The 26,456-nt window shown below is 43.4% G+C and overlaps 1 protein-coding gene across 2 annotated transcripts in view; it reads right to left on the bottom strand.

The window, feature by feature from the left end:
* Nucleotides 1-26,456, bottom strand: part of LOC119661728 (protein brown) — a 198,863-nt gene that overhangs the window by 107,978 nt on the left and 64,429 nt on the right. For both annotated transcript variants that reach the window (XM_038071195.1, XM_038071194.1), the window contains exons 5-6: nt 17,305-17,630; nt 17,058-17,243 (exon numbers count right to left, since the gene is read on the bottom strand). In XM_038071195.1, coding sequence (XP_037927123.1) covers nt 17,058-17,243; nt 17,305-17,630 — 512 coding nt within the window. The remainder of the gene's footprint in view (nt 1-17,057; nt 17,244-17,304; nt 17,631-26,456) is intronic.

Raw genomic sequence — 26,456 nt, 5'->3', positions numbered from 1 at the left:
CTTGAGTCGGCTAATGGCGAATGTGGGCGGCCCTATATCAACTAGGAGACGTCTCCTCATGGGAGCAACGCAGTCCGTCCTTCTCTATGGTGCGGAGGTATGGGCTGATGCCCTTGACAAGGAGGTGCATCGTAAACGCCTAGCTCAAGTGCAGAGGCGGGGAGCTTTGCGAGTGGCGTCTGCTTATCGCACTGTCTCCGAACCGGCTGTGATGGTGATTACGGGAGTGATCCCCGTTGCCCTCCTTGCCAAGGAGCGCAAAGCTATCTATCGCCGTAAGGGCGAAAACTTAAGAGAAGTGGTTGCCCGTGAAGAACGTCAACGCACCCTTAACGAGTGGCAAGTTTCTTGTCAAAATGAGCCAAGGGGCAAGTGGACTGCGCGGCTCATCGACAAATTAGATCCGTGGTTGAACAGAAAGCACGGTGAGATTGATTACTTCCTTACCCAACTTCTAAGTGGGCATGGAGGTTTTCAGTCTTACCTGCACAGGGTTGGGAAGGCGCGATCTCCTGATTGTGTGTTCTGCAACTAGAGTGCCGGATGACGCTGAACACACCTTTTTCTCTTGCGAGAGGTGGGATGGCCTCCGCCAGCAGCTTTATGCAAACACAGGGGAGCTCTCTCCAGACAACATTGTCAGAGAGATGCTGAAGAGCGCTGGCAGCTGGAATTGTATTGCGCATTATGTTCGGGCTCTTCTTACTACGAAGAAGATTGAACTCGACCGGCAGAGGGATCGGACGGTAAGGGGTTCCCTGAACTAACAACTCCCTTCCTCCCCTCCCCTCCCGTTGGTGAAGGGAATTCCCTGACTTGAAGGCTCCCAAAGCCGGGAGAGCGGGAGGGCTAGCCCGAAGTAATGTGTCAAACGGTTCCAGGCTAGTTCTCCGATGACAGGGAGGTGTTTAGTTGGTAGTCCGCCAGCGTGCTGTTGCGGGAGTCCAACACTCTGTGCGTAAACGCATTCACCTACCCTACTCCAAAAAAAAAAAAAAAAAACAAAAAACGTTGAGAAATGCAAGTTCCTCCAGACAGAGGCGAGATTCCTCGGCCACTTTATTTGGCCTGAAGGAATACAGCCCGACGCAGGCAAGGTGCAAGCAATCACAAGCTTCCCGCGTCCGAAAACAGTGAAGGGGTTGCGGAGGTTCCTGGGCATGCTAAACTTCTATCGCGTTTCCTGCCCAAGGCCGCCCAACACCAGTCCGTTTTGAACGCGTACTTGTCTGGCCCCAAAACTAAGGACACACGAAAGATTGTGTGGTCCAAAGAGGCTGTCCGCGCATTCGATAAATCCCGACATCGACTGGCTGATGCTACACTATTGGCATTTCCTCGACAAGATGCAGCCCTAGCCGTTTTTATTGATGCCTCTGACATCCCAGTAGGTGCTGCTCTTCACTAAAAGGTGAACCAAGTCTGGCAGCCGTCGAGATTCTCCTCCAGACGGTTAAACCCCGCTCATTGAAACTACAGTACCTACAATCAAGAACTACTCGCCGCGTATTTGAGCATTAAGTACTTCGGCTTCTCCCTAGAAGGCAGGCCGTTGACAGTGTTCACGATTCATAAGCTTCTCACATATGCTTTGAAACAGAAGCCCGACAAAGCGTCCCCTCGTCAGCTTCGACACCTGACCCTTATAAGCCAGTTTACATTTTGTCACCTGTCTCCGAGGTCAACATCCCCTGCACTCGACTTCTCGGCTCTTGCCAAGGCGCAGGAGGATGACGCAGTACTGCAGAGCCGTTGGGGGTTGCCCATCTTCGATTCGAACCTCTTTCTGTGCTTCGAAGACTCGGAAAAGGGACCCCGGTCATACATTCCGGCCACCTTTCGCAACGAAGTGTTCCACGCGGTTCGCGACTTAACGCATCCAGGCATCAGGACAACAAATCGGCTAATCGCCGAAAAATAATTCTGGCCCTCCATGAACAAGGATGTCAACTCCTGGGCCAGAGAGTGAATCCCATGTCAGAAGTGTAAAGTCACAATGCATGGAAGGAAACAGGTGGGCTCATTCCCCCGCACTACCAAGTGGTTCCACACCATACACCTCGACATAATAGGACCTTTGCGAGACTCACACGGTTTCAAGTATTGCCTTACAATCATCGACAGGTTTACGGGGTTGCCGGAGGCCTGCGGCCTGACGGACATTACCGCGCAATGTTGTGCCGAAGCCCTCTGTCGAGAGTGGATTCCTCGCTTTGGCGTCCCTGTAGTGGTCATCACTGACCAGGGAATGCAATTTGAGTTCACCCTTTTCTCGGAGTTAGGCAAACTCCTGGGTTTCAAACGCCAGCGGAGTACTGCATACCACCCGCAACCCAATGGGATGCTAGAACGCTGGCACCGGACGCTGAAAGCCGCCATTGCGGCACGAAACAATCTGTCCTGCACTCAAGTCGTGCCTCTCGTCCTACTCGGCCAACGAACAACCCGACGAGAGGAATTTGCTGCCAGCCCCGCGGAGCTGGTATACGGGGAAAACCCAAGGCTTCCAAGTTATCCGGTCTTCGACAAGAGATCGGGTCTCACAGAGTCGTGCTGCGTCTGCTGAGAGACAATCTTTGACGCAGCAAAGCCGCAGCCCCCACCCGACACTCGTCCGCACCTGTCTTTGCACCCGAGGAATTGGACACGTGCACGCACGTTCTGATCAGGGCGGATGCCGTCCGGAAGCCGCTGCAGCCTGCATACGAAGGCCCGTACCGTATTTTCGAGCGGGGAGAGTATTTCTTCTAGCTCGAGATCGGAGGACACAAAAAGGCGGTTTCCCTATCCAGGCTGAAGCCCGTGTGTGCCCCAAAACAACGTGGCGTTTGCTTCGCGGTATGATGGAGAACGCAGTTCCGGGTTCTCTCGCTGAAACCCCGAAGGTTTCATCTGGGTGCGGAGCGATGTGGGGCAGCAGGATTAACAACGTTCGAAATTAATTATTATGTAGATACGAGCGGATGGGTGACGCCGCCGGCTTTTCTAAAACTGGCATGAGAGTGGAGAGCAAGCGGTGAGGGAGTCCCGTTGTTTACACTAAAAGCTCATTGCAATACCTTGGATGGTGGCGTTTTCACACTACAAAACTGTATAAGGATACGATATTGCATCCTTAACCATCAAATGATTCCCAACGAGCTACACAGATGCCTTACATGTATGAAATATTCGAATCAATGGCGCCTGCAGTTGATGGCTAATCTCCGGATCCCTTTCTGCATTGCTGTGTGGATTATGTAGGCCTCTTCGGAACGCGGATGTCGAAAGGCCGAGCTTCTAATACTGTGAAGAGGTACTTCTGCGTCTTCATATATATTCATGGTTACGAAAGCTGTACATCATGAATTGGTGAGCGATCTTTGAAACGAGGCATTTATCCCTGCATTTATAGCGATCATGGTACTAACTTTGTTGAAGTAAAGAAAAACAGATCGACAAGGATATGTAGGATGCAATAATGGCAGCATCAAAGAAGATAGCAGCCGTAACCACCAAAGATGGCATGATGGAAATGTATACCAGCCGTCACACCACATTTTAGCGCCCTTTGGGAAGCAGCGATGATATCTACAAAACGCCAATTGAAACGCTTATTCGAAACTTTGATTCCTGGGCACTTTCCAGTTCAACGCCAATTAATGGGCTCGCACTCAAACGTTACCTTTCTGAACGATGGCAGCAGCTTAAGACCATCCAACAAATCAGGTCGCAGGAGTATTTGCACCACTTACAGGGCCGGACTAAATGGATCAAGATGAACCCAAGTGTAAGACCCGGTCAGTTGGTACTGATTCGAGAAAAGGTGACAACCCCGATGAAGTGGCCATTGGCGCGTATCTATGCGATCCTCCAGAAGACGATGGAAGTAGTCCGAGCGGTTACGGTTCAGTGTTACTCTCTTTAAGGATGTAAGTAGGTACGGTGAGCTTGTGTACCTTACCGGTAGAGCTACCAAACGACCAAGAGGAGGAATCTTCTGAAACAAGTCTGCTAAACGGAAGCGGCCAGCTTCACCACCAGGCCCCAATACACACGCATCCATTTTACAGCAATCTGGCGGCAGTGGAAAAACGTAGCGAGAGCCAATCCGGGTTGTGGAACGGTGAAGCGCCCAAAGAGGTCCAAGGCAGCTCCATGTTCCTGGAAACTACCCTACTAATGCTATCCTTCGGAACAATGTTTGCGCGAACCATAACGACAAAAAACTACAAGCTATGTTCACGGCAGGTTGGATTGTGTGGAGGGACTAGTGGAATCGAAAGTGGTTCGTGGATACGTGATTATTGAGGTGAACTATCCGATCAGGCGATGATCAAGGATCGTCAAAATATGATCATGGTGCTAGGGCAAACCAGAAGGATGTACCGCGAACCCTCAAAAATTGTGTCGCACTCTGTTTAGGCAATTCAAATATGAAGACATCGTCCGCAAAATCGAGGAAGTACTCAACGTCCCAGAAGCGACGAGACAAAAAAGTTACTGGACAAGGTTCTAACCGCCCTTTTTGTTGAAAACGACGAAGTGTACAGCGATGAACTTTGGCGCGACCAGGTCGTGGCATTCCAGACAACGATCCGACAAAATGTCCTATTAAACGCTCGGGTTGAAACATTACATTTAGCGGTCTCCGATCCATTAGAAGAGTTTGGCGGGAAATAAAACTCGGCGATCAGAGCGGTCAACGAAATGAGTGGTCAGTTTAGATGGGTTGACTAGATAAGGCTAAGTGTTCAGGTGGTATCGGTATACTTAACGACTGTGGATTATTCCGACGGGCATCGTGTAGCCGCCTCAGCGAGGAGTTTTTGTGTTCACTCAAGGTTATTAAGGATACCAATCAGATGCCCAACTGCGTCAAGCTACAGAACAACTCGGAAGGAGTTAATGGCGAGCAACATCTGGATATATGTCGTGAACGGAGCCACGACAAGCTCCCTAAGTAGTAACGGGAAGCGACGCGAGCTTGTATTGGAAGGCATCGATATTCCATCCACGTTTTTGGATGCAAGGAAGGTGGTTTCAGCCTTCCCGATGATAATTCCGCCGGGGAAACTGAATAAAATACGGAAATACGATTCACCCACCAGCTCACCGCCAATTGCAGAAGTTGGGCATCAGGTGTTTCCCCCAGCACAAGTCGAGCTCGCGCATCGACACCTCATCACTACTGGTTTGAGTCTTGCGTATATTACTTTTGAGGGCGGACGGTAGCGCTTCTATTCGTCGTTTATCGCCGGCAGATATTTATCTGGTGGGCCAGGTCGCCCCAGAATTCGCCACAAATGGAACCCACAGGAACGAGAACCGCTGTATCAACGATTACGGAACTTAGCTAGCCTGCCGCCCCCAGCATGTCAAATTAATTTAAAAATAGTATGGCCATAAGCTACGATAGTATTACTTATTATTCTATAAAAAAATTATCTTGTCAGGCTGATATGAATCATTTATAAATTCATTTGTCTCTGTAAATATTCATATAATTGCATGAATGATTTTTCTTGTATGTAATTCCGTTCTGTAGTACATTCGATGCTCCGACGAAACCCGACACCTTCTTGACCATTCTATACTTTTTCTATATAAACATATGGCACGCGCTAAATATGAATTCGCTAGATATTCCGCATGCCGTTATTGTGTTCCATGTAAAGTATTTCACTGCTTGTGCAATTCAAAGTGTCCCACCGTTTATGGAGCATGAACTAGCTATTCGATCCGTGGAAATTGGTGTATACATATATAGAGTAAGTTAGAATTAGTAAGTTCAGATTGTATCATAGTATCAAGCGGAATAAATCCATTAAGAAGATTTTTGTCTCATTTATTATTATCCTCCTGTCCTTATATTGTAGGGTAATCGTTCTCTACATCCATTGAGAATATTTACTCTGCTTAATAGTGAAGACTGTAGCGGTCGCTTATTAGGGATCTACACTGCTCCTACGCACGACTAAAGGAGTAGCTCATACGTCGGCTAAGTAAGGGGACGACGCTGAATCACTTACTGAACGAGCTGATGCTGAGCGACCGTACCTTCAGCCAGCTGCTTCGAGATAAAGGTCAGATCAGGGCTGTTGAAATCTCTGTGGATACGACAACTTTAAGACAGCATCCGCGTTATCTTGACCTGCGCGGACTCGGGGTCGCTGGAGATGCTGTCCGACACGGCCGATAAAATCCACGACGTGAACGACCACCCCGTGGGCAATCACGGTGGAGATCTGCTTTCCGAAAAGGCGGCTCTTAGCGTGTCCCAAGATTTGCTGGTGCCACCGTACATTTGAAGATCAAGCAACCAACTGTACCACTGGATGCAATTTCAACGCAAAAAAATAAGCTCGCTGGGTGCGTCGGCGGTCGCTACCCGAGGCGCAATATTCGACCCTCTGAGCAGACCAGACGTTACTTTTTGGTCTCCTCTCCGATCCGCGCTTATGGTTGGACGTGAGTCTCGGATTGCACCGAAGGTTTTCGTAGCGTTTTGATGTACGGCACCACATTAACACTATCGGCTCCCCTATTTTCTCAAAGGTGCGTCCCCTGTCATCACAGAAACTGGTTGCTTGCAAAGAGAGAGTTCGCAGATCTCATGAAACAGGGTGTAAGTAGACCTTCCAACAGCTGTTGGTCAGATCCACTCTATATGGTCCCTAATCCGAACGGACGAATGGCGGCCTTGCGGAGATTATTCTCCTCATCCATGACTTCGCGCATTATTTGACAAACTGCTGTGTGCTTGGATCTGGCTAAGACGTATCATCAAATCCTTATAGCTCCCGAGGGCATACTGACTATTTGCACACCTTTTGGACCCTTCCAGTTCACCAGGATGACATTTGGTTTGTGCAATGCAAATGCAGACATTTCAGAGATTCATCTAGTCGGTCCTATGAAACATAAACTTCTGCTTCGTCTACATGACATTCGAGAAAAAACATCGAATCTTTTTTTACCTGGTAGTTAAATATAAAAAGATGGAAAGCCAATCAATTGTCTAAACTTATTTGCTGTTTGGAATAAAAGGGATAATCCAGTCTAGAGTGAACACTGAAAGGCTTTCAAGCTATACTCACTTATATTTGGTAGTATGTATTGTGCTGTTTGTGTGTTCAGTGATTTTTTTAAATGGATCGTTCGAAGGGAGTTGGCTTTAACGTTCAACGTCATGCTCGCATTAAGAAACGAGTATTTCATGGGAATTGATACTTATCAGAGAAGAAAAAGGACTTCGCATCAACATCAGCAAAGAAACTTTTAGCAAGCTTGAACATGGATATTCCAATTGCGACAAGTTTTGTATATTGTATATTGGATTTTGATGGAGTTTTCTTCGGTATTTATGCAAATTTCTGCAAATAATAAAATATACGTAGTAGTGAAAAAGGAATGCATAGGATATGTCGAGAAGAGAATGGGAACGCGGCTTAGAAATGCAAAGAAGAATCACAAAGGCATTGGTGGAAAAGGAGCTGGAAAACTTACTGATAAGGTTATTAACGACCTAACTACATTTTTTGGGTTACCTACTCGTGGACACGCAAATTCGATAGAAGGAATGAAGCAAGAAATTTAGGCAACTTTCTTCCATAAATGTTCGAGAGACGAAAATCCTCAGCATCAAAATTGTCCAGCAGGCGAGGACAGTTGGTGCAAATGGCGCAAAGTGGAAGCTAGTAGAGAACTGGATAGTTTCCACCACGAGAAGGCCTTTGACTGAAAAAGTTCAAACAGTCATCAAACCAATCTACGAAGATTTGTCACGAGATGATCTCTTGAACAGATGTTTAGGAGCAGAGGCCCAGAATAACAATGAGTCGTTAAATGCATTGATCTGGACTTTCGCTCCTAAACACCTTCATTCTGGGGCCAAGGTCGTAGAAATAGCCACTTTTCTGGCTGTAATTACTTTCAGTGAAGGATTCAATGGCATTCAATGTGTGAAACAAAGCTTTATTAGAATCGAGACGGCGTCTGTCCGTCTGTCTGTCTGTCTGCCTGATTTAATCGGAAAAGGCTAGACCGATTGTCACGAAAATTGGTGCGAGTGTGTATTCTGGTGTTCCTTTTACAAGCAGTAAGCAAGCAGTAATCTGGTGTTATGTTTAAGGGGGGGGGGGGGTCCTCATACATGTGAATGGAGGGTGCTAATTTTTTTTCACAGAATGTAGCCATGTGGGGTATCAAATGAAAGGTCTCAATTAGTACTTTTCGAAACTGGTTCCATATTTGAAATTGGGTGAAACATAGGGCAGTTAGGGCTCAAAATATGACCCCAAAAAGTGTAACAGGTCTCGTTCTCACAACTTACCAAACCGAAAAATCTGAAAAAAATCATAGTGGTGCATCTCTACAAAATCTAGGCTTCAAAATATATCCGGTTCCGATATCTGCAATAATAAAGTTAATAATAGTATATTTCCACATTTTAGGAATTTACCCGGCACCCCCCTTATGTTCATCCCAGAAGTACATGCGTGTAACCAAGAACATAGTGCATAGTTTGGTAAATTTTGCAGAAAATCCAATTATTATTAACAAAGTTATAGGGGGTGAAACTTTTGTGAATTTCGTGCACTCTACAATCTGCATGACGGCATCATCACATATCAATTCGTCAATACCACAACGAAATGAGTTCTTATGAATTGGGTCGCAGAGAATTATTTTGTCTTAGTTTTTTAGTTATTTGTCAGCCAGACATGTGTGTATATAGGTATATAATCTATGCGTGCTAATGAACTTTGTGGGTAGTGCCTAATTCAAGTAGATATAAGAAATAAATCGAAAATATGGGTACGATCAATTTATATACGTGCATATATGTGTACAGTATTCGAAAATAGGTAGTTTGTTTGTTTAGGCTAACCACAATATCGCAATACGGCTGTAATATGTACGTATGTCTCGTAGTTTGGAAAAATATGAAGGATTATGTCGGATTTGTAGCTATATACGGATAGAAAAATGTGCGTTGAAATTTCTTACATAAGATGAACACAAAACCTTTATACCCGAAACACGAGCTTCCGGTATTCCGACATGTTTTCCTTAAGATGATCATAACGCCCTCTAGCCTGGCAGCAGAAAAAAACCTTTTTTTGGTGATAGGTGTATAGATTGCTCCGTATTTCAATAATGAATTATGCTGTCAAGCTGAAAAAATGATTACGGATGCTCAAGATATTTATAAATATATGGTGAAAAATTCGTATTTGTATTTTTATCCAGTTCTTCACGAAAAATTTCTAAAGAAGCGAAGAAAAACGGCCTTCACACGGACCCCTTTAATCTAAATACATTCGATACTTTCTTTTCACATTCTTAGATATCATAATTTTCCTGCTTCCGACAACATTGCAGAATATGTTAGCAAATAAAACACACTAAACTCTGTTAACGTCGGTTGAGTAAATCCCGAGATATCGGAAGCTGGATGCTTCGAATATAAAAGTTTTGTGTTCATTTTATATGAGGGACTCTCTATGTACGGGTTTCCCCATCCAAATTCATTTAACGCATCTTCACGTATTTCCGATTTACTCCGTGCACAAAAGTGCACCGACATGTACTTAAAATAAATACCACTGGTATTAAGATGAATACTATCCTATTGGACACTGTCCGCAAACGTAATTAGCACATACATATACATACATATGTCTGCCTCGAATAATTAATTCATACTGATATACTAATAACTAAAACAAGTGTTTTAAACTCTAGGACAAACTTAAGGGTGGTTTTTACTCAATTTCCCCAAACATATAATAATATACTAATATTAACTTAATTTGAGCAGATATCGATATGGAGAGTATTATTAGCCCTGGATACCTGTATAGATACGATTTTCTTCAGATTTTTTGGTTGTGTAGTTTCAGAAAATGGCATCGAAAAGTACTATTCAAGACCTTTCATTTGATACCCAACATGACTACATTTAGTGAAAAAAAAATGTACACCCTCCTTCTGCATGTATGATGACTCCCCTTTAATCTCAATATAGAAAGATATCATTTACTACATGTCTGGGCGTTCACAGTTTCTATCTTCTGACGAAATTTCGTGTCAATCGGTATAGTTCGTGTGACAGACAGACAGACAAACAAAAAGGCAGAGAGATGGACAGACAGACAAACAAATATTGAACCGATTTTTGCTTTGGAAACAAAGCCTGAAAAAGGTAAGAAAGGAAAATTAAAATGCCCCATGGACCCTGGCGTTCATTTCATTTCAATTTATATGATGATGACGTCATACATGTCCTAGAGTGCCATACATTTACATGAAGTGCTAAACTTCGGCATTTTATAACTTTGTTAATAGTAGTTGGATTTTATTCAAGTTGTTCCTTATATTATCCTTTACACATATGGCAAATCTTCCATTTCTAGAATACGGTAATATGCTATTATTAACTTTATTTAATTTAGTTTAGTTTATTGTGGGGAGGGGCAGCTGTCGGCAATAGTTCAAATTTTTCTACTCGGCACGGTGAATCCTTGCAATTTTACCCTTCTGAGTAGACTTGACAGTGGATAGGCACATTCTGTGGCCGCAAACTGGCCTGTCATTATTACGGCCAGATCATGCGCAAATGCTTACGCGAGGACTCTTCTGAAGGAGCCATTACAAAGGCGAAAGAACCCCTTCTTGTGGGCAGCCCCTAAGACATCTTACCTCAATAGACTTTTGGATGTGGATTTTTCTGCCTAATATCTACTGCTGTGCTGTATTCATGCACTTTTTTCTGCCTGTGCGTGAACCGAAATGGCTATACGAAATATACCCAGAAAATAAAACCAACCTGGACGCATCGAGAAAGAATAAAGTTACGGTGCAGGGGCTCCGAACCCCAGCACCCGCGGCTTTTAGCGGTGAGTAAGCGGCCCCCGGCTGTCGATACCCGTCGACCGCAGTGCCTTGGTAGTGGGATAACTTGCCCACCGGAGATGACCTGGAGGGAAGAGCTATCCCAAAACCTAAAGGAAATTGGCTAAGTTGACCATGAAGGTTTGCCCGCAAATACTGTAACTCGATCAAAGCACTCCGTCGACGCATAGTTGCATGCCTTTGTGCTACCTAGGCTAGGGAATGTGCGGGAGGTGTTCTTCGAAGGCTTCGATCCCCCACGTGTAACGAAGCAAAGAGCAAGGGAATTGAAACCTGAAAATGAAAAAGAGAATGACGGCTCAATCACGCGCGTGGAGCCGTAAATCTCCGGATCCGAGTTCGCGATCGGGGGGCAAGATCCACGACAGATCAGCTTCGATCCCTGTATATATTGTAGCTTATAAATACATATAAAAAAATAACGAAAATAAATCAATAAAAGTCATAATCAATAAAAACAAATGTGAAAAAAGAAAAAAAAGAAAAGTAAATAATTTATAAAGCAAACGAATGAAAATAATAAAATTAAAATAAGCAAATAGTAAAATGTGTGTGTGTTGGCACTAAAATTGCTCTAGCAGAACAAAACCTTCCTATCTCTCACCAAGAGCTCTGGGTGAGGTACATCTTGGTTATTATTTAAAGAATTTTCTGTTTTCAATCGGTCATGCCAACTATTCTAATTAGTAAAAGCATGTCACCCCCCTTGTACAAGCGTCCACGAATACTACTACACTACTATTACTATATAGAATATTACTTCCTTAATTAAAATGGTGAGGGATTAATTATTTTTGAGTATTTCAGGGATCGGATCATCGTCATTGTTTTGACGGATTAAGCGAGTTGTTCTAAGTCATTTATGTATAAACAAATTAATGTCCAAATTGCAACCACTTTCTGCTGACACGCAATCGAAGAAACGATAGATTCGCTTGAAGTTGTGGCACGAAGGAATTTGAAATTAAATAAAAGTATCGACCTTATACACGGCTTTTGATTCACCAGGGAGATCGCCAAGAAGTTGGACGATTAGATATATTAAGAATTGTTGTAATGCAAAAAACCTCAATAGAACTAGTTGTACTCGTCACGTTGTAAAGTCACTTGAATAAATTGAATTTAGACAAACAAAACGCAACGATTACTTACAAGATAACTGACGACTTCACGAATGTACTTAAATGTGTACTGTACTTCACAAACTCTTTTCCGCAAGTGTCGTTACCGTTTCAACTGATCAGCACATCAGCCATTAAACGATTAACAGGTCTCGGCCCCGCTTAATTTTCAAGGTTGTGTGTGAAAAAAACCTTATTATAATAGAACCGAGTCGATGTCTGTCCGTCTGTCTATCTGTCACACCCGATTTAATCGGTAACGGCTAGACCGATTGCCACGAACTTGGGTGAGAACGGGTGGTCTGTTGTTCCCTTTACATATACCAAGTGGCGACATTTTGTGTTAAGTTTAAGGGGAGCTCCTCATACATGTGAATGGAGGGTGCAAAATTTTTCTTCACAATATGTGGCTATGTGGGGTATCAAATGATCAATTAGTAATTTTCAGAGATGGTCCCATAATTGATCTCGGGTGAAACGTAGGGGAAATTGGGCTCGAAGTGTATAAGGGATAACATAATGCGTAACTTTGAGAAGTCTGAATAAAATTCCAACTATTATTAACAAAGGTATAGAAGGTGTAACTTTTACATTTTGTTTGAATTTGCAGGCATTCTGAAACATATAAGACGTCATCATAACATATCACAATACCGCAACAAAGTAAACTCACTTGAATGGGAGGTCGCAGGGAAAAAAATTGTTTTAGTTTTTTTTATCTTTTACATATCAATATCAATTACTCGAGACAGACATATGCATGTGAGTATTTATATGTGTATGCTAATGAAGCTTTAGTCATCATCGTCATCAACGGCGCAACAACCGGTATCCGGTCTAGGCCTGCCTGAATAAGGAACTCCAAACATCCCGGTTTTGCGCCGAGGTTCACCAATTCGATATCCCTAAAAGCTGTCTGGCGTCCTGACCCACGCCATCGCTCCATTTTAGGCAGGGTCTGCCTCGTCTTCTTTTTCTAAAATAGACATTGCCTTATAGACTTTCCGGGTGGGATCATCCTCATCCATACGGATTAAGTGACCCGCCCACCGTAACCTTTTGAGTTGGATTTCGTCATTGTGAAGACCTACGGAATCGTTCATCCTCATGTAGGGGACCAAAAATTCCTTCGCAGGATTCTTCTCTTAAACGCGGTCAAGAGTTCGCAATTTTTCTTGCTAAGAACCCAAGTTTCCGAGGAATACATGAGGACTGGCAAGATCATAGTCTTGTACAGTAAGAGGTTTGGCCCTATGGGGAGACGTTTCGAGGGGAACAGTCTTTGTAAGCTGAAATAGGCTCTGTTGGCTGACAACAACCGTGCGTGGATTTCATCATCGTAGCTGTTATCAGTTGTGATTTTCGACCCTAGATAGGAGAAATTGTCAACGGTCTCAAAGTTGTATTCTCCTATCCTTATTCTTCTTCGTGTTCAACCACTGAGGTTTGATGTTGTTGGTTGATTCGTCTTCTTTGCTGACGTTGCCACCAAATATTTTGTCTTGGCTTCATTGATGTGCAGCCCAAGATCTCGCGCCGCCTGCTCGATTTGGATGAAGGCATTTTATACGTCTCGGGTGGTTCATCCATGATGTCGATATCGTCAGCATAGGCTAGTAGTTGGGTGGACTTAAAGAGGATCGTACCTCTTGCATTTACCTCAGCATCACGGATCACTTTCTCGAGGGCCAGGTTAAAGAGGACGCATGATAGGGCATCCCCTTGTCGTAGACCGTTGTAGATGTCGAATTGTCTTGAGAGTGATCCTGCTGGTTTTGTCTGGCCTCGCACATTGGTCAGGGTCGGCCTAGTTAGTCTTATTAATTTCGTCGGGATACCGAATTCTCTCATGGCCGTGTACAGTTTTACCCTGGCTATACTATCATAGGCGGCTTTAAAGTCGATAAACAGATAGTGCAACATAGAGCATGATCTTTGCAAGTTTTGTGGAAATCGCACTATTACTAAGAAAGTTATAATACGCCAAAATTGTTGCTTTTTTGCAAATTCAAAACTATGAATGTCATGCTAATGGGGCAAAAGCACACTTAAATACCTTTATCCAGTCCAACAATAGTTCCGCTTGTTCAGAAGGAGGAAAGCATGTGCCGAAAGTGGGTGAGTTGGCCCAAGGCAAATAAAAACGGCAGATGGACTAAGGTCGTAAATAAAAAGAGAAAGAAGGTACCAATAGAGCAAATACACCCACAGACAATTGTTATCTCCAGCTATGGAAATCTATCGTATCCAAAGATACTAACATAAAAAGGTAAAAGCTGACCCCAGCCTATGAGACCTTGCAAAAATGTCATCAAAAGCCGTAGGACACAGATAGGGACCTTTTGTTTGAGCAGACAAAATCTAACATGGGAGAAACTGACTATTTTCGCAATCAACTAAGTCTAAGGGAACAGATCTCTCTAAATAGGTGCTTCAAATACCTGATGGTTGGACAATCGCCAAGGCATGAACTAGCGGCATTGATCGATACGATCGACGTACAATGTGTGGGAGAAAACACATAGTGCGACGGAGTGCTATAGGGACAGTATGACCAGCATATTGTCGGAAGTTGTAAATGCCCGAAATTTAAAAAGAACACCCCGAAGTTGAAATCTAAAAAAAATGCCAGAAAAAGCAATGCAAAAGCAATGGATGAACAAACATGCCCGGGGGTGTGGCTAGACCTGCGTGTGTGATGCCGACTCCACCAGGGACGAGCTCCTGAAAATCTGCGGTTGAATCGTTTTTCACCGACCATGGAAGGTAGCGTCAATACCTGTACAGGTTTAAAATGAACACCTGACCTGATTGTCCAAACAGCGATGGGCTCACAGAGCCCCCAGAGTAGGTATTCTTTCAATGTCCCAGATTCGTGGAAGAAAAGAGCAACCTAGAGGAAACTCCAGTTGAAGTGCTATTACCAGAAAATTTTGTCCGTAGAATGGTAGCTCGCTAGGAGGATTAGGATGCGGACTCCATTATGGTTCCATGTAGTGAGGGGGAGTCATAGGTGATTTTGGTCGATAAAAATCCCACACCTGAGCTTGCGCACGCCAGAGTCTTTTGATAATTTCCACCTCGTTAAACAAAAACAAGTCGGGAAACCGGAAGCTGGACGCTTCAGGTACGAAAGGTTTTGTGTATTTCTTAGTACGTAGCACGTAATATATGCATATGTCCACTTTCGGGTGATATTGACATTGATAGTCTTCAATTTTCAAAGAAGCAACAACTTCGACGTATTATAAATTTGTTAGTGGTAGTGTGATTTCCATCAAACTTGGTACGATCATGCTCTACATTATAGCCTATATCACTGCAGAATTTCGTGCCGCTAGGATGAATTTAAGGGGGGTTTCCAGCCAATTACAAAAAATTATAGTAATATACTATTATTAACTTTCCTTGAACAGATATCGGTATGAAAGGTATTTCGGAGCCAAGGCACTGTATAGTGGTAGCCTCCTGATTTTTTTCAGATTTTTCGGTTTGGTAGTTTCTGAGAATGGCCCCCTTAAAGAAATGATCACTTTCAACCCCCCGCACTCCCCACGTTTCCAAGAAATGTCAAAACTAAGACCGGCTTCGAAAAGTGCTAATCGAGACCTTTAATTTGATACCCCACATGACTATATTTGATGAAAAAAAATTTTACACCCGCTTTTGCATGTATGGGGACCCCCCCTTAAGTTCAATGTAAAAGGATGTAACTCACTGTATGTGTGAGCGTTCACAGTTCCCACCTTTCTACCAAATTTGGTGTCAATCGCTACAACCGTCTCCGAGAAAAATGCGTGTGACGGACAGACAGACAGACAGACAGACAGACAGACAGACGGACAGACAGACAGACAGACAGACAGACAGACAGACAGACGGTAAACCGATTTTAATAAGGTTTTGTGTTTACACAAAACCTTAAAAAAGACAGACAGACAGAATCGATTTTAATAAGGTTAAAAAAAGCCATTTAACGAGAAACGAATTTAAATTAAAAATTTGTAAAGCTTTATTCCTTAACCTAATTGATTAATGTGTCCGGATGGTTAAGTTGTTAGAGCGCATGGCTGTCGTGCGGAAGATCGCGGTTCAAATCTCACTGGTGGCAGTGGGATTTGTATCGTGATTTGACGTCGGTTACCAGTCGACTCAGCTGTGGATGAGTACCTGAGTCAAATCAAGATAATAATCTCGGGCGAGCGTAATGCTGACCACATTGCCTTGCTTCCTACAGTGTGCTGTAGTATACCGTTACGGTCTCGAATGAAGTGCTTTAACACACTTGAAGGCCCTGATCCAATATGGATTGTTGCGCCAATAATAATATTATTATTAATTAATTAATCGGCTATCTCCGGTTCATATAAAAGTAATCTTTATTCTGCGTAAATTCATGAATCGAAGAAATGCATATTTTAGAAAGAGGAGATATGCAATCGGGGACATAAGGTGGCAAGAGTAGCTGCGAAGTACCGAGAACGCGTTCAGCCTTAAAATGATTTTACGATACTTTGACCGTCAATTTCTTTTAAAATAGTTTTGAAGGTGTAAGGAGTTGAAAAATGCAAAAAACTCAAGGAATCTATTTTGGCCATAATAAAGGTAAATTAATGATAAAAAAAATGTCCCATACATCTTAGTGTCTTCTTGCGGAATTTCTAGTCACAAAATTATTTGAAATAATCAGACGGTTTTTGCTTTTTCCCTGGTATTTTTAATTCTTATTCACATATACCGATATTTCAGGAACCACTTGTTCCCTTCACCAATGCTATAGGACGTGCATATGCAAAAAAAAAACAAAATACTGGCGAAAATGCGAAAACCGTCTAATCTATTTCAAATTGTTCTTTATGTTTTTTTATGCTTCCATTCAAATTATCAATAGTAATCAAATAACCTTGAACTTTCGAACGTCACACTCTATTACTACCTTAAAAGTTTTATATCAAATTTTTTTCGTTTAATTTTATAATTCATAAAGTCGGCAGTCCTATTTTTTACTGATAGTAGTGTACATGTAAAACTACTTACTGGGATCTGCTTCTGATGATAGAGGACGCCGAATGAGCTTGATAAAGGTTTCCGTTCTGTTGGCTCGGCTTCGATTTCTGGTTATTTGAGATTAAGCTCCGTAATTTAGTTATCATTTCTTCATTCATAATCAATTTTATACAAAGGTCTGCAGGATTACAACTTTGCTTGTAACAAATGCCCAATCTGAAACAATCGAATTTCAATCAAATATACTGGTGTATAAAGTAATAGTATGCACACTTACTGAGAAAAAAATGAAGTTGCATTTGAACTACCTTGATATATAATTCTGCCATTATCCAAAAGTATAATATGTGTGAAAAGTTCGAAGATGTCCGAGGATGGTTGATGTATAGAACAAATTACCCCCTTTTGGAAATTATTCCTCATAGTTGGTGATGTTTTCAATTGCTTATGCTCAGTAAATGTTCTAATTTTCGTACCGATGCTGATGAATTCGTCCTTACTCTCTGATAAACTGCGTAAAGACTTTATGACGGAAAGAGCATTAAAACTATCCAGTCCAGTTGTAGGCTCATCACAAAATATAAAGAGTGGATTCAGGATAAGCTAAATATAAAAATAATTATTAGCTTTTATACTAAAGTTAATAGAATACATTGATTAACTTTTTCCAATGGGTTTGAGTAACGAAATGTTACCGTAAATAGAGAATAATACACATTATATTTAACAAGTTGGGAAACCAGAAGCTAGACGCTTCAAGTATGAAAGGTTTTGTGCATTTCTTTTATAAAGAGATTTGAGTGTGCATTTGTCCCATTAGCACGTAAAACATGTATATATTATGTGAAAATTACCACTTTCAAGTGATATTGACATTCATAGTCTTGAATTTGCGGAGAAGCGACACTTTTGACCTAGTATAACTTTGTTAGTAATGGTGTGATTTTCACCAAATTTGGCAGGATCATGCTCTATGCTATAACCTACATTGTGATTCTAGGGTGAACTTAAGGGGGTTTTCCTGTCAGTTACTAAAAATTATAGTAATGTACTATTATTAACTTTATTTGAACAGGTATCGGTATTAAGGGTATTTCGGAGCCTAGGCACCATATAGTGGCAGCCCCCTGATTTTTTTTTCAGATTTTTCGGTTGAGTAGTTTCTGAGAATGGGTTCGTTGAAAAAATAAACACTTTCAACCCCCCGCACTCCCCACTTTTTCAACAAATGTCAAAACTAAGACCGGCTTCGAAAAGTACTAACCGAGACTTTTCATTTGATAGCCGACATGACTATATTTGATGAAAAAAAAATTTACACCCCCCTTTTGCATTTTTCAATGTAAAAGGATGTAATTCAATTCGATTTTAATAAGGTTTTGTGTTTACACATCTACACCAACTGCCAAGGCAGTAATTTAAATCTAACCACTTTGAAATTAACATCCTTCTGGTATTTTACCATATTACGGAGTAGCATGCTATTTTGCGTAGTGGAATTTCGTTATATTATGGATATGGTATAGTTTAAATGAGTGTCCGGATAGCTCAGTGGTTAGAGCACTAGGCTGTCGTACGGAAGGTCGCGGTTCAAATCTCACTGGTGGCAGTGGAATTTGCATCGTGATTTGACGTCGGACACCAGTCGACCCAGCTGTGAATGAGTACCTGAGTCAAATCAGGGTAATAATCTCGAGCGAGCGCAATGCTGACCACATTGTCTCCTAGTGTACCGTTACGGTCTTGAATGAAGTGCTCTAACACACTTCAAGGCCCTGATCCAATATGGATTGTTGCGCCAACGATTATTATTATTATTATAGTTTAAATACACGCCGTAGTCATTCACCACGACCTAAGGTACATCCTCTATTGTTATAGTCAGCTGTCTCAGCTCTATGCATTGTATAAAATTACATTCTGTTAGAAAATAAAAATTTGATGAAAGATACTAGAAAGAATTTTGAAATTTCTCATCAGTAAGTGTTATTATTAAAGATCTGTTGCCAAAACTTTAAACACATTATCTCGGAACCACAATTTCAAAGTTTCGGGGACTGATAAAGAATCATTTCACCAATGTAGTTGAAATTTGAATCGCTTATTCTACACAACCATACCGAGATGCTGAATCTCAAAAATATGTAATTTTATAATAATAGATATTTGTTTTCCTGTTTAAGGGGGTATTCTAGTCAAGACCGCCGAATTATAGGTTTATTTTCATGAAGAATAAAGAAAAAGCTATGAACCCAAATCCAATGGCCAATGGAGACCTTGTGGCGACTACAGACGTCTAAGTCCTCAGACCATTCCAGACCGATATCCCAACCCACTCATCCACGATTTTGCTCACTCTATCGCAAACTGCCGCATCTTCTCGACCTTTGACTTACTCAAGGCATACCATTAGGTCCCTGTACCTCCCGAAGATATTCGGAAAGCGGCAATATACACACTTTTTGGAATCTTCGAGTTCCCTAGGATGACTTTCGGACTGTGTAACACGGTACTCTGTGGTGCGAAACCTCAACTTTTGTTTGGTGTATTTCAATGATATTCTGGCCCAGTCTTCCTCTGAGTCAGAGCACTTAGAACACTCGCAATGCATTTTTCAACACCTCCTTGATGTCTAGTACTGAAAGTTGAAAAGTGAAAATTTCTACAATCGCAAGTGAGATTCTTGAATACGGACCCAGTCAAGGTGCAAGCGATTTCGAGCTTTTCGCTTCCAAAAACCGTTAGGGATTTCCAAAGGTTCTTAGGCATGTTAAACTTCTATATCCCATCATCAATCAATCCTTAACACAGACGTTTGAGTCCACCAAGCAACAGCTGGTAGGATACCACACTTCTGGCATTCCCTCAGCAAGATGTACCCCTAACCGTATTAGTCGAAACCTCAGACGTTGCGTGTCTGGAAAATATAACGTGTTTGCCGATGTGTTGTCACGCGTTGCAGGTTTTGCCTCACAATCATCGATACCCGTGAAAGACATTACTGCACAACCTTGTGCAGAGGTAATTATAATCGCCGACCAGGAAATGCAGTTTGAGTCCTCCCTTTTCTCAGAATGGCGCAAACTCCTCAGCTTTAACCGGCGATGGAGGGGGTCTTCGAAAGGTGGGGTGCTAAAGGCCGCTACAATGGTCCAAAACAACCCTTCTTGATCGCAGATCCTCCCAATCGTTCTTCTTGCCTCTGAATAGCCAATCGCGGAGAGTTTGCTGCAAGTCTCGCGAAGCTAGTATACGCGGAGAACTTGAGACTCCCCAGCGACCCTTATTCTCGACATCTGGTCGGGACTCAACGCCACCGGTCTGTTGCGTCTGCTCAAGAACGGGGATCTCGGATCCTGTATGCATGTGCTAATTAGCATGGTTGCTCCTTGCAAGGCGCTGCAACCAACTGATGAGGGCACTTCGAAGTCTTCGAGCAAGACCGACATTATTATAGGCACGACCAAATGGGTCTTATTGGCTATAATAAACCCCTTCGTCTAGAAAGAAAACGCGTGTCTCCGGTTCTTCGCTGAAACCCACTTTGGTTTCAGCAGGGAGTAAAATATTGTGGCGGAGGGAACAACTTGTATATCGCAAGCTCGCAAGTGCGAATCGCGTCAGCCATGAAATCGAAAAACCAATTTTGACCGCAAAAATTGTTTTTCGGTATCAGTTGGATTTCGAGACATCAAGCAGGAGAAGAGAAGTCCTTTCAACCCAATTAATTAATTTAAATTTATTTAAGAAAATAAAAACGAAAATAGTCAATAATAAAATTAAATTAAATAAAGTTTTTAAATTACACAAGGACGGGCTGATCATGGGAGCGTGTCCGGTTTACCCATATGAGCCGGAGGCAATACTTGATAGATCTGCTTCTGGCATGTAGCATTACCATCAAACTCCAACTGTTTGCCACATTCGGCACAATATGCGGGACGTTTTTTGAACGCAATCTTGACAACCGTATTCGGGTTCAAATAACCCTGAATCAAGCCGGATTTGTCAAGAATAATAATAAGACCGAATTTTCGATCCACAGGAAACATGCCTAATCACTGCCAACGACAATAATGAAATGTAAGTTGCTGGGGCAATTTGAACGGCGTCTGGATCTTATCCTGAAAACTGAGCTATTTGGGAACAATAAAATCATGGCAACCAATACCTTCGCCATTCCCGTCCTTCTATATACTTGATACAGTTGAGTGATACAGTTGAGTAACACGGATTTAAAATCTGTCAATAAATGGGCAAGGGTAGTTCTTACAAACAACAACATGCACAGTAGGGCTGCCGAGAAATTGGGGATCACCACCCCACGTCATCAGGAGGAAGGGAAGTGCTTGGTTTACGAACATTCCACTACAATGAAGTCCGTTGTTTTCGTGAGTTTTTCCTTGAAGAACAATCCTTCAATCACACAGGCTACCGTTATGGCAGAAAATAAATTATCTCCTCTAAACTTGAACAGCAGAGAATGGGATCCCATGTCGAATGTTGTCTCAGTCCAACAGAAGATCGACATGTGGAAAAGAAACCCATTCACGGAGGTCATATAAAAAAAAATTGTCATTACCAGGCATTAACATCGAAGCCTCCAAAAAATGGTTGATTAATGGTGTACTTTTCTATGAGTGTCTATCTACTACTATGGTGGGACCACCATTAAAACACTACTTCGCGAGGTAGGTTTGCTCTTAGGCACTCGTCCTTCTCCTGTTTGCGGCTTTCGTCCTTCCTTGCTCCTCCAGTAACTCCTCTTGCATTTGGCTGATTGCGGAGCCAACGATAAGCCACTTCACATGCTCTGGATCCTCCGGTATGCCATCGCATCTGTAGCAACTACCGTGTCCCGTAAAAAACTGGGTAATGCAGTATTGGTTTCCCCATGGTTTTGCTCAGGCCACACCCTAATGTTGGGAATAAGCATGTGCGTCCACCGACCTTTCGTAGATTCGTCCCATCTGCGTTGCCAGAGATCATACGACTCTGACCTTGCCGCATTTCCACGCTGTGGATGCCTCTCCATACGTCTTGCACGGCACAGGACACTCATTTCTTTATCCAGAATGTCAACCGGGACCATGCCTGCCACCACCAATACTGCCTCATCTGATGTGGTTCTAAAAGCACTGCAAACCCTCAAAGCCATCAGCCCGTAAACCGAGTTCACTTGGTTCCATCTCTGAGAGTTTTCAAGCGCCTCTACCCACATGGTTCGTTATTAAGACCGCTTCCAGTTTTCGCGTCCACCAAAGTCAGCATGGCCTTTTCGAGCCAGGACTTTACCGCTCTCACTGATTCCGTCGCGTAAGCGTCCATATCTTCTGGATGTTTTGTTGCAACAACCACAACTAGGTCATCAGCAAAGCCGACAATCGTAGTCCTCTCTAGGACGGGAAGAGCAAAGCACCCCATTATACATGATATTCCACAACAGGGGACCAAGTACCGATCCCTGTGGTACCCCGGCCGTGACAATGTACTCTTTGGGGCCCCCATCTGTCCCGCATCAGAGAGTCCTCTCTGAGAGGTAGTTTTCCGCCAAATTCGCTAAGTATCCGGGGACACCTACGCCAACGCACCTTTAATTCTATTCCAGTTGGCCAAGTTGAATGTGTTTTTCACATCCAACGCCACCACGGCACAGCGGCCGCCAGAAATCAGTGCACCTTTTGCCAGGTTTACCACCATGTTAATTGCGTCCACCGTAGAGTGGGCGCGTCGGAAACCAAACTGGCGTTCCGACAAACCATTACTGACTTCGACGATGTGCAGGAGTCTGTTGTAGATGACTCTCTCCGCCATCTTCCACATTGTATCTAACAGGCAGGTAGGACGATACGACGCTGGGCTTGAAGGTGGCTTGCAAGGTTTCGGAAGCAAATCCAAGTTTTGCTTTACCCACTGGGCAGGGAATATTCCTTCTTTTAGGCACGCCTCGAAGGTGTTGGCGAAAAGGTCGGGCCCAGTCTTCTCTGCCAGTTTCAAAGCTCGGTTGGGGATGCCATCCAAACCTGGGGTCTTGTTGTCACCGAACCTACCACATATTTCCCGCAGCTCCTCCATAGTTATTGGAGGTATTATGCCGTCATTTAGCTTGACGACCATTTGGCTTCACCTATTTTCGTGGTGAGGGAACAGAGTGGCAACAATTTGTTTCAGGAGGCGCGGACAGGTCACCTGGGGTGATTTTCGCAGCCTTTTCATTACCACTCTATAAGCCTCGCCCGAAGGGTTTATGTCGGCATGGCCACACAGTTGTTTGATGCAGTTATTTTTGCTCCTCCGAATGGCTTCCTTTAGGCGGCTACGCAATTGCCTGTGTGCCTCCTCTAGACCGTCGCCACCGGGTTTTCCCCTGAGCCTCTGGCAAAGCCTCCTTACCTGAAAACATGCGGCTCGCAAACTTGCGATTTCGTTGTTTCACCAGTAGTTAGGTTGCCTATTGGGGAGCAATCGCCTTCTGGGCATAGTAGCATTGCATGCTTCCGTCGCCCATCGGGTGATTTGGGTGGCTTTCTCTCTAGCCATACTATTCATGGATATGTGGGATTGGAGCACCGCGGAAAATGGGTCCACCTCGAAAGCTTCCACTTTCTAGGCGAGCATACCGCCCGGCATTCTGTGAGAACACTTCTTCGAGCACGATTCGTCCTTGATTTCTATACAGATTCCCTAGTGGTTGCTGTGAGAATAGTCCTCACTAACGTGCCAAGCGACTCTACTGGCTAAAGTGGCACTCACGTATATCAGGTCCACTACAGACCTCACGAAGATCCAACATTCGCCAGTACCACGTCTAACTCCGCGAATGCTTCGAGGAGAAACACGTCCCCTCACATTTGTTGCCCGCTGCCCCACTCAATAGCCCACGTACTGAAATCGTCTGCTATTATGGTCGGCGAACGTCCTCTTGCATCCAAAACAAGAGCGGCAAGTATCTGCTCATACTCGGCAAGTGAAGCGCCAAGGTGGAGCATAGCAGCTGGAGATGTGGACGCCCTTCACCTTCGCTCTGATGGAGCCTACCTCGAGCGCTACATTATTTCCTCGAAGACTTGTTCTCCTCAAGCCTTTAATTAACACTTCAATCCTCAGTTTATTATTTTGTTCCTGTTTTTCTTTCGGTCTGAATCGATTTAATTCTCATTATAACACCACAGTAAACAAGTGAAATTATGTGCGCCGTTTATCAAATAAACAAGCCGATACCAAGTATATAAACGTTAATTCTAATTTGTTTATTGTCTGTTTTACAATAGGCACACAAAAATGTATTTCTTCAGGACAAGTAATATTTAGATACATACACTAGATTTTAGAAGAGAAAGAAACTAATCAAGTTATTATTGTATTCTTTGAAGAAATAAAAATTTGGAGTATACTGCTGCGTTTAAAGTACACGAATTGATTCTAGTTTCGGATTGGCGACTCACGACTGTTACCCACAACGGTTGGAGACAGAAGAGACCGGCTTATTTCCATGCGGTCTTTTCTGTCCAAACCAACGGCACTCTCTCACCGCTAATCCTCCACTCCCGTGGCGAGTTCTAAATGAGTGGCGAGTTCTAAAATGAGTGAGTGGAGAGTTCCGCGCATCCGCAGCATTCGAAATTAGATCCTGCCGCGTCACAAGCCCAAGAAGCTGCTTGGACCGTTCGGTCTTTGACCCAAACACTACCACCGTGGTTTCGACATGGTTCACTTATATCTTTCAAAAAGCCCACCGACCCTCTTCCCGCCCAACCAGACCGAGGGGCGACCAACCTAAGGATGGGCTGAAGGCAACATCCAAAGGCCCGCATCACAGCGATGATGTGTTTTAACGCAAAGTGTGTGCGACCATGCGAAAATGTATTGCTACATCCCGATTGTCGCAAACACTTCAGCCAATGACGCGAAGGTCCTACACTACAGAGACATGGATCTTATATTGAAGACAGTGCGGATCAAGACTGAAACCCATTAGGTCAGATTGTTACCGGACAGGACTCTTCGGACTATAGCACAGGTTGCAAGGATAACTGCTTTTTGCATCTGCATGTATAGTCCAGCCCTAAGATCGAGCGTTTTCAGCGCTTTATGTAAGTTCTGCGGGACTAATCCCGTCGCTGAAATTATTACTGGGACTACTTGGATCTTTTGTAGTCTCCAAGTCTGCTTCATATCGTCTGCCAAGGGGCCGTAGTTCCGGATTTTTTCGTGCTGTTTCTCAACAGTGTTCCGGTCCAACGGTACGGCTACATCGATTATAAAGCACGCTCGTTCTTCCTTCAGAAGCAGAACTAGATCGGGTCTGTTATGATTAACACTAAGGTCGGTGGCGATAGTGTGATCATACAGTAGTTTGACCCGATCATTTTCCAAGATTCTCTGCGGAGTATACTTATAGTAAGGATGGTAGGTTGCCACTAAGTTATACTTCAACGCAAGGTTTTGATGGAGAATCTTGCAGGCGGAGTTATGACGATTGGTGTACTCAGTACCGCTCAACATCCTGCACGCAGATGTTATGTGCTGGATGGTCTCCTCTTCACAGTTGCATAACCTACAACTGGAGTTGGTGATTGAGGAGTCGTGAAGAATGTACCGTTTATAATTTTTTGTTGGGAGCGAAGCATCCTGAATTGAAGTTAGGAATGCTTCGGTCTCATAGAAAAGTACACCATTTGTCAACCATTTGTTGGAGGCTTCGATGTCAATGCCTGACAACAACAAATTTTTTATATGACCTCCGTGAATGGGTTTCTCTTTCCACATGTCGATCTTCTGTTGGACTGAAGTAACATTCGACATGGGATCCCATTCTCTGCTTCTCAAGTTCAAAGGAGATAATTTATTATCTGCCATGACGGTTGCCTGATGTATTTGGCTAGAGGATTGTTTCTCATAGAAAAACTCACGAAGAGAATGCACTCGATTGTAGTGCATCGTTTTTAAATCAAGTACCCCCCTTCCTCCCTGATGAACGTGGGATAGTGATCCTCAATTTTTCGTCAGCTCTATTGCGCATGCTGTTGTTTGCAAGAACTACCCTTACCCGTCTATTGACAGATTCTAAATCAGTATTACTCCACTGTATCACACCGAAAGTGTATAGAAGGACGGGAATGGCAAAGGTGTTGATTGCCATGATTTTATTTTTCCCGTACAGCTCAGTTTTAAGGACAAGATCCAGACGCCGCTCAAATTCCCCCAGCAACTTAGATTTAATTATTGCCACAGCAGGTGTTGTTGCTTGCAATATGCCGAGGTATTTGTAGACGTCGTCCGAATCCATGCCCTCCATTCGGATGTTATTTTGGCTGTATCCTTCATTGTCGGTGTGTTTTCCCCGAACAATTGTTTTTATGCGACATTTCTCCAAACCCAACTGCATGCCGATATCCCTGCTGAACTGGATGGTGATGTCCAGCAAGG

This window comes from Hermetia illucens, chromosome 1, assembly GCF_905115235.1.
Source record: "Hermetia illucens chromosome 1, iHerIll2.2.curated.20191125, whole genome shotgun sequence".
Taxonomy (NCBI): domain Eukaryota; kingdom Metazoa; phylum Arthropoda; class Insecta; order Diptera; family Stratiomyidae; genus Hermetia; species Hermetia illucens.
The sequence above is the reverse complement of the archived record's forward strand: the minus strand, read 5'-3'. Positions and strand labels throughout refer to the sequence as shown.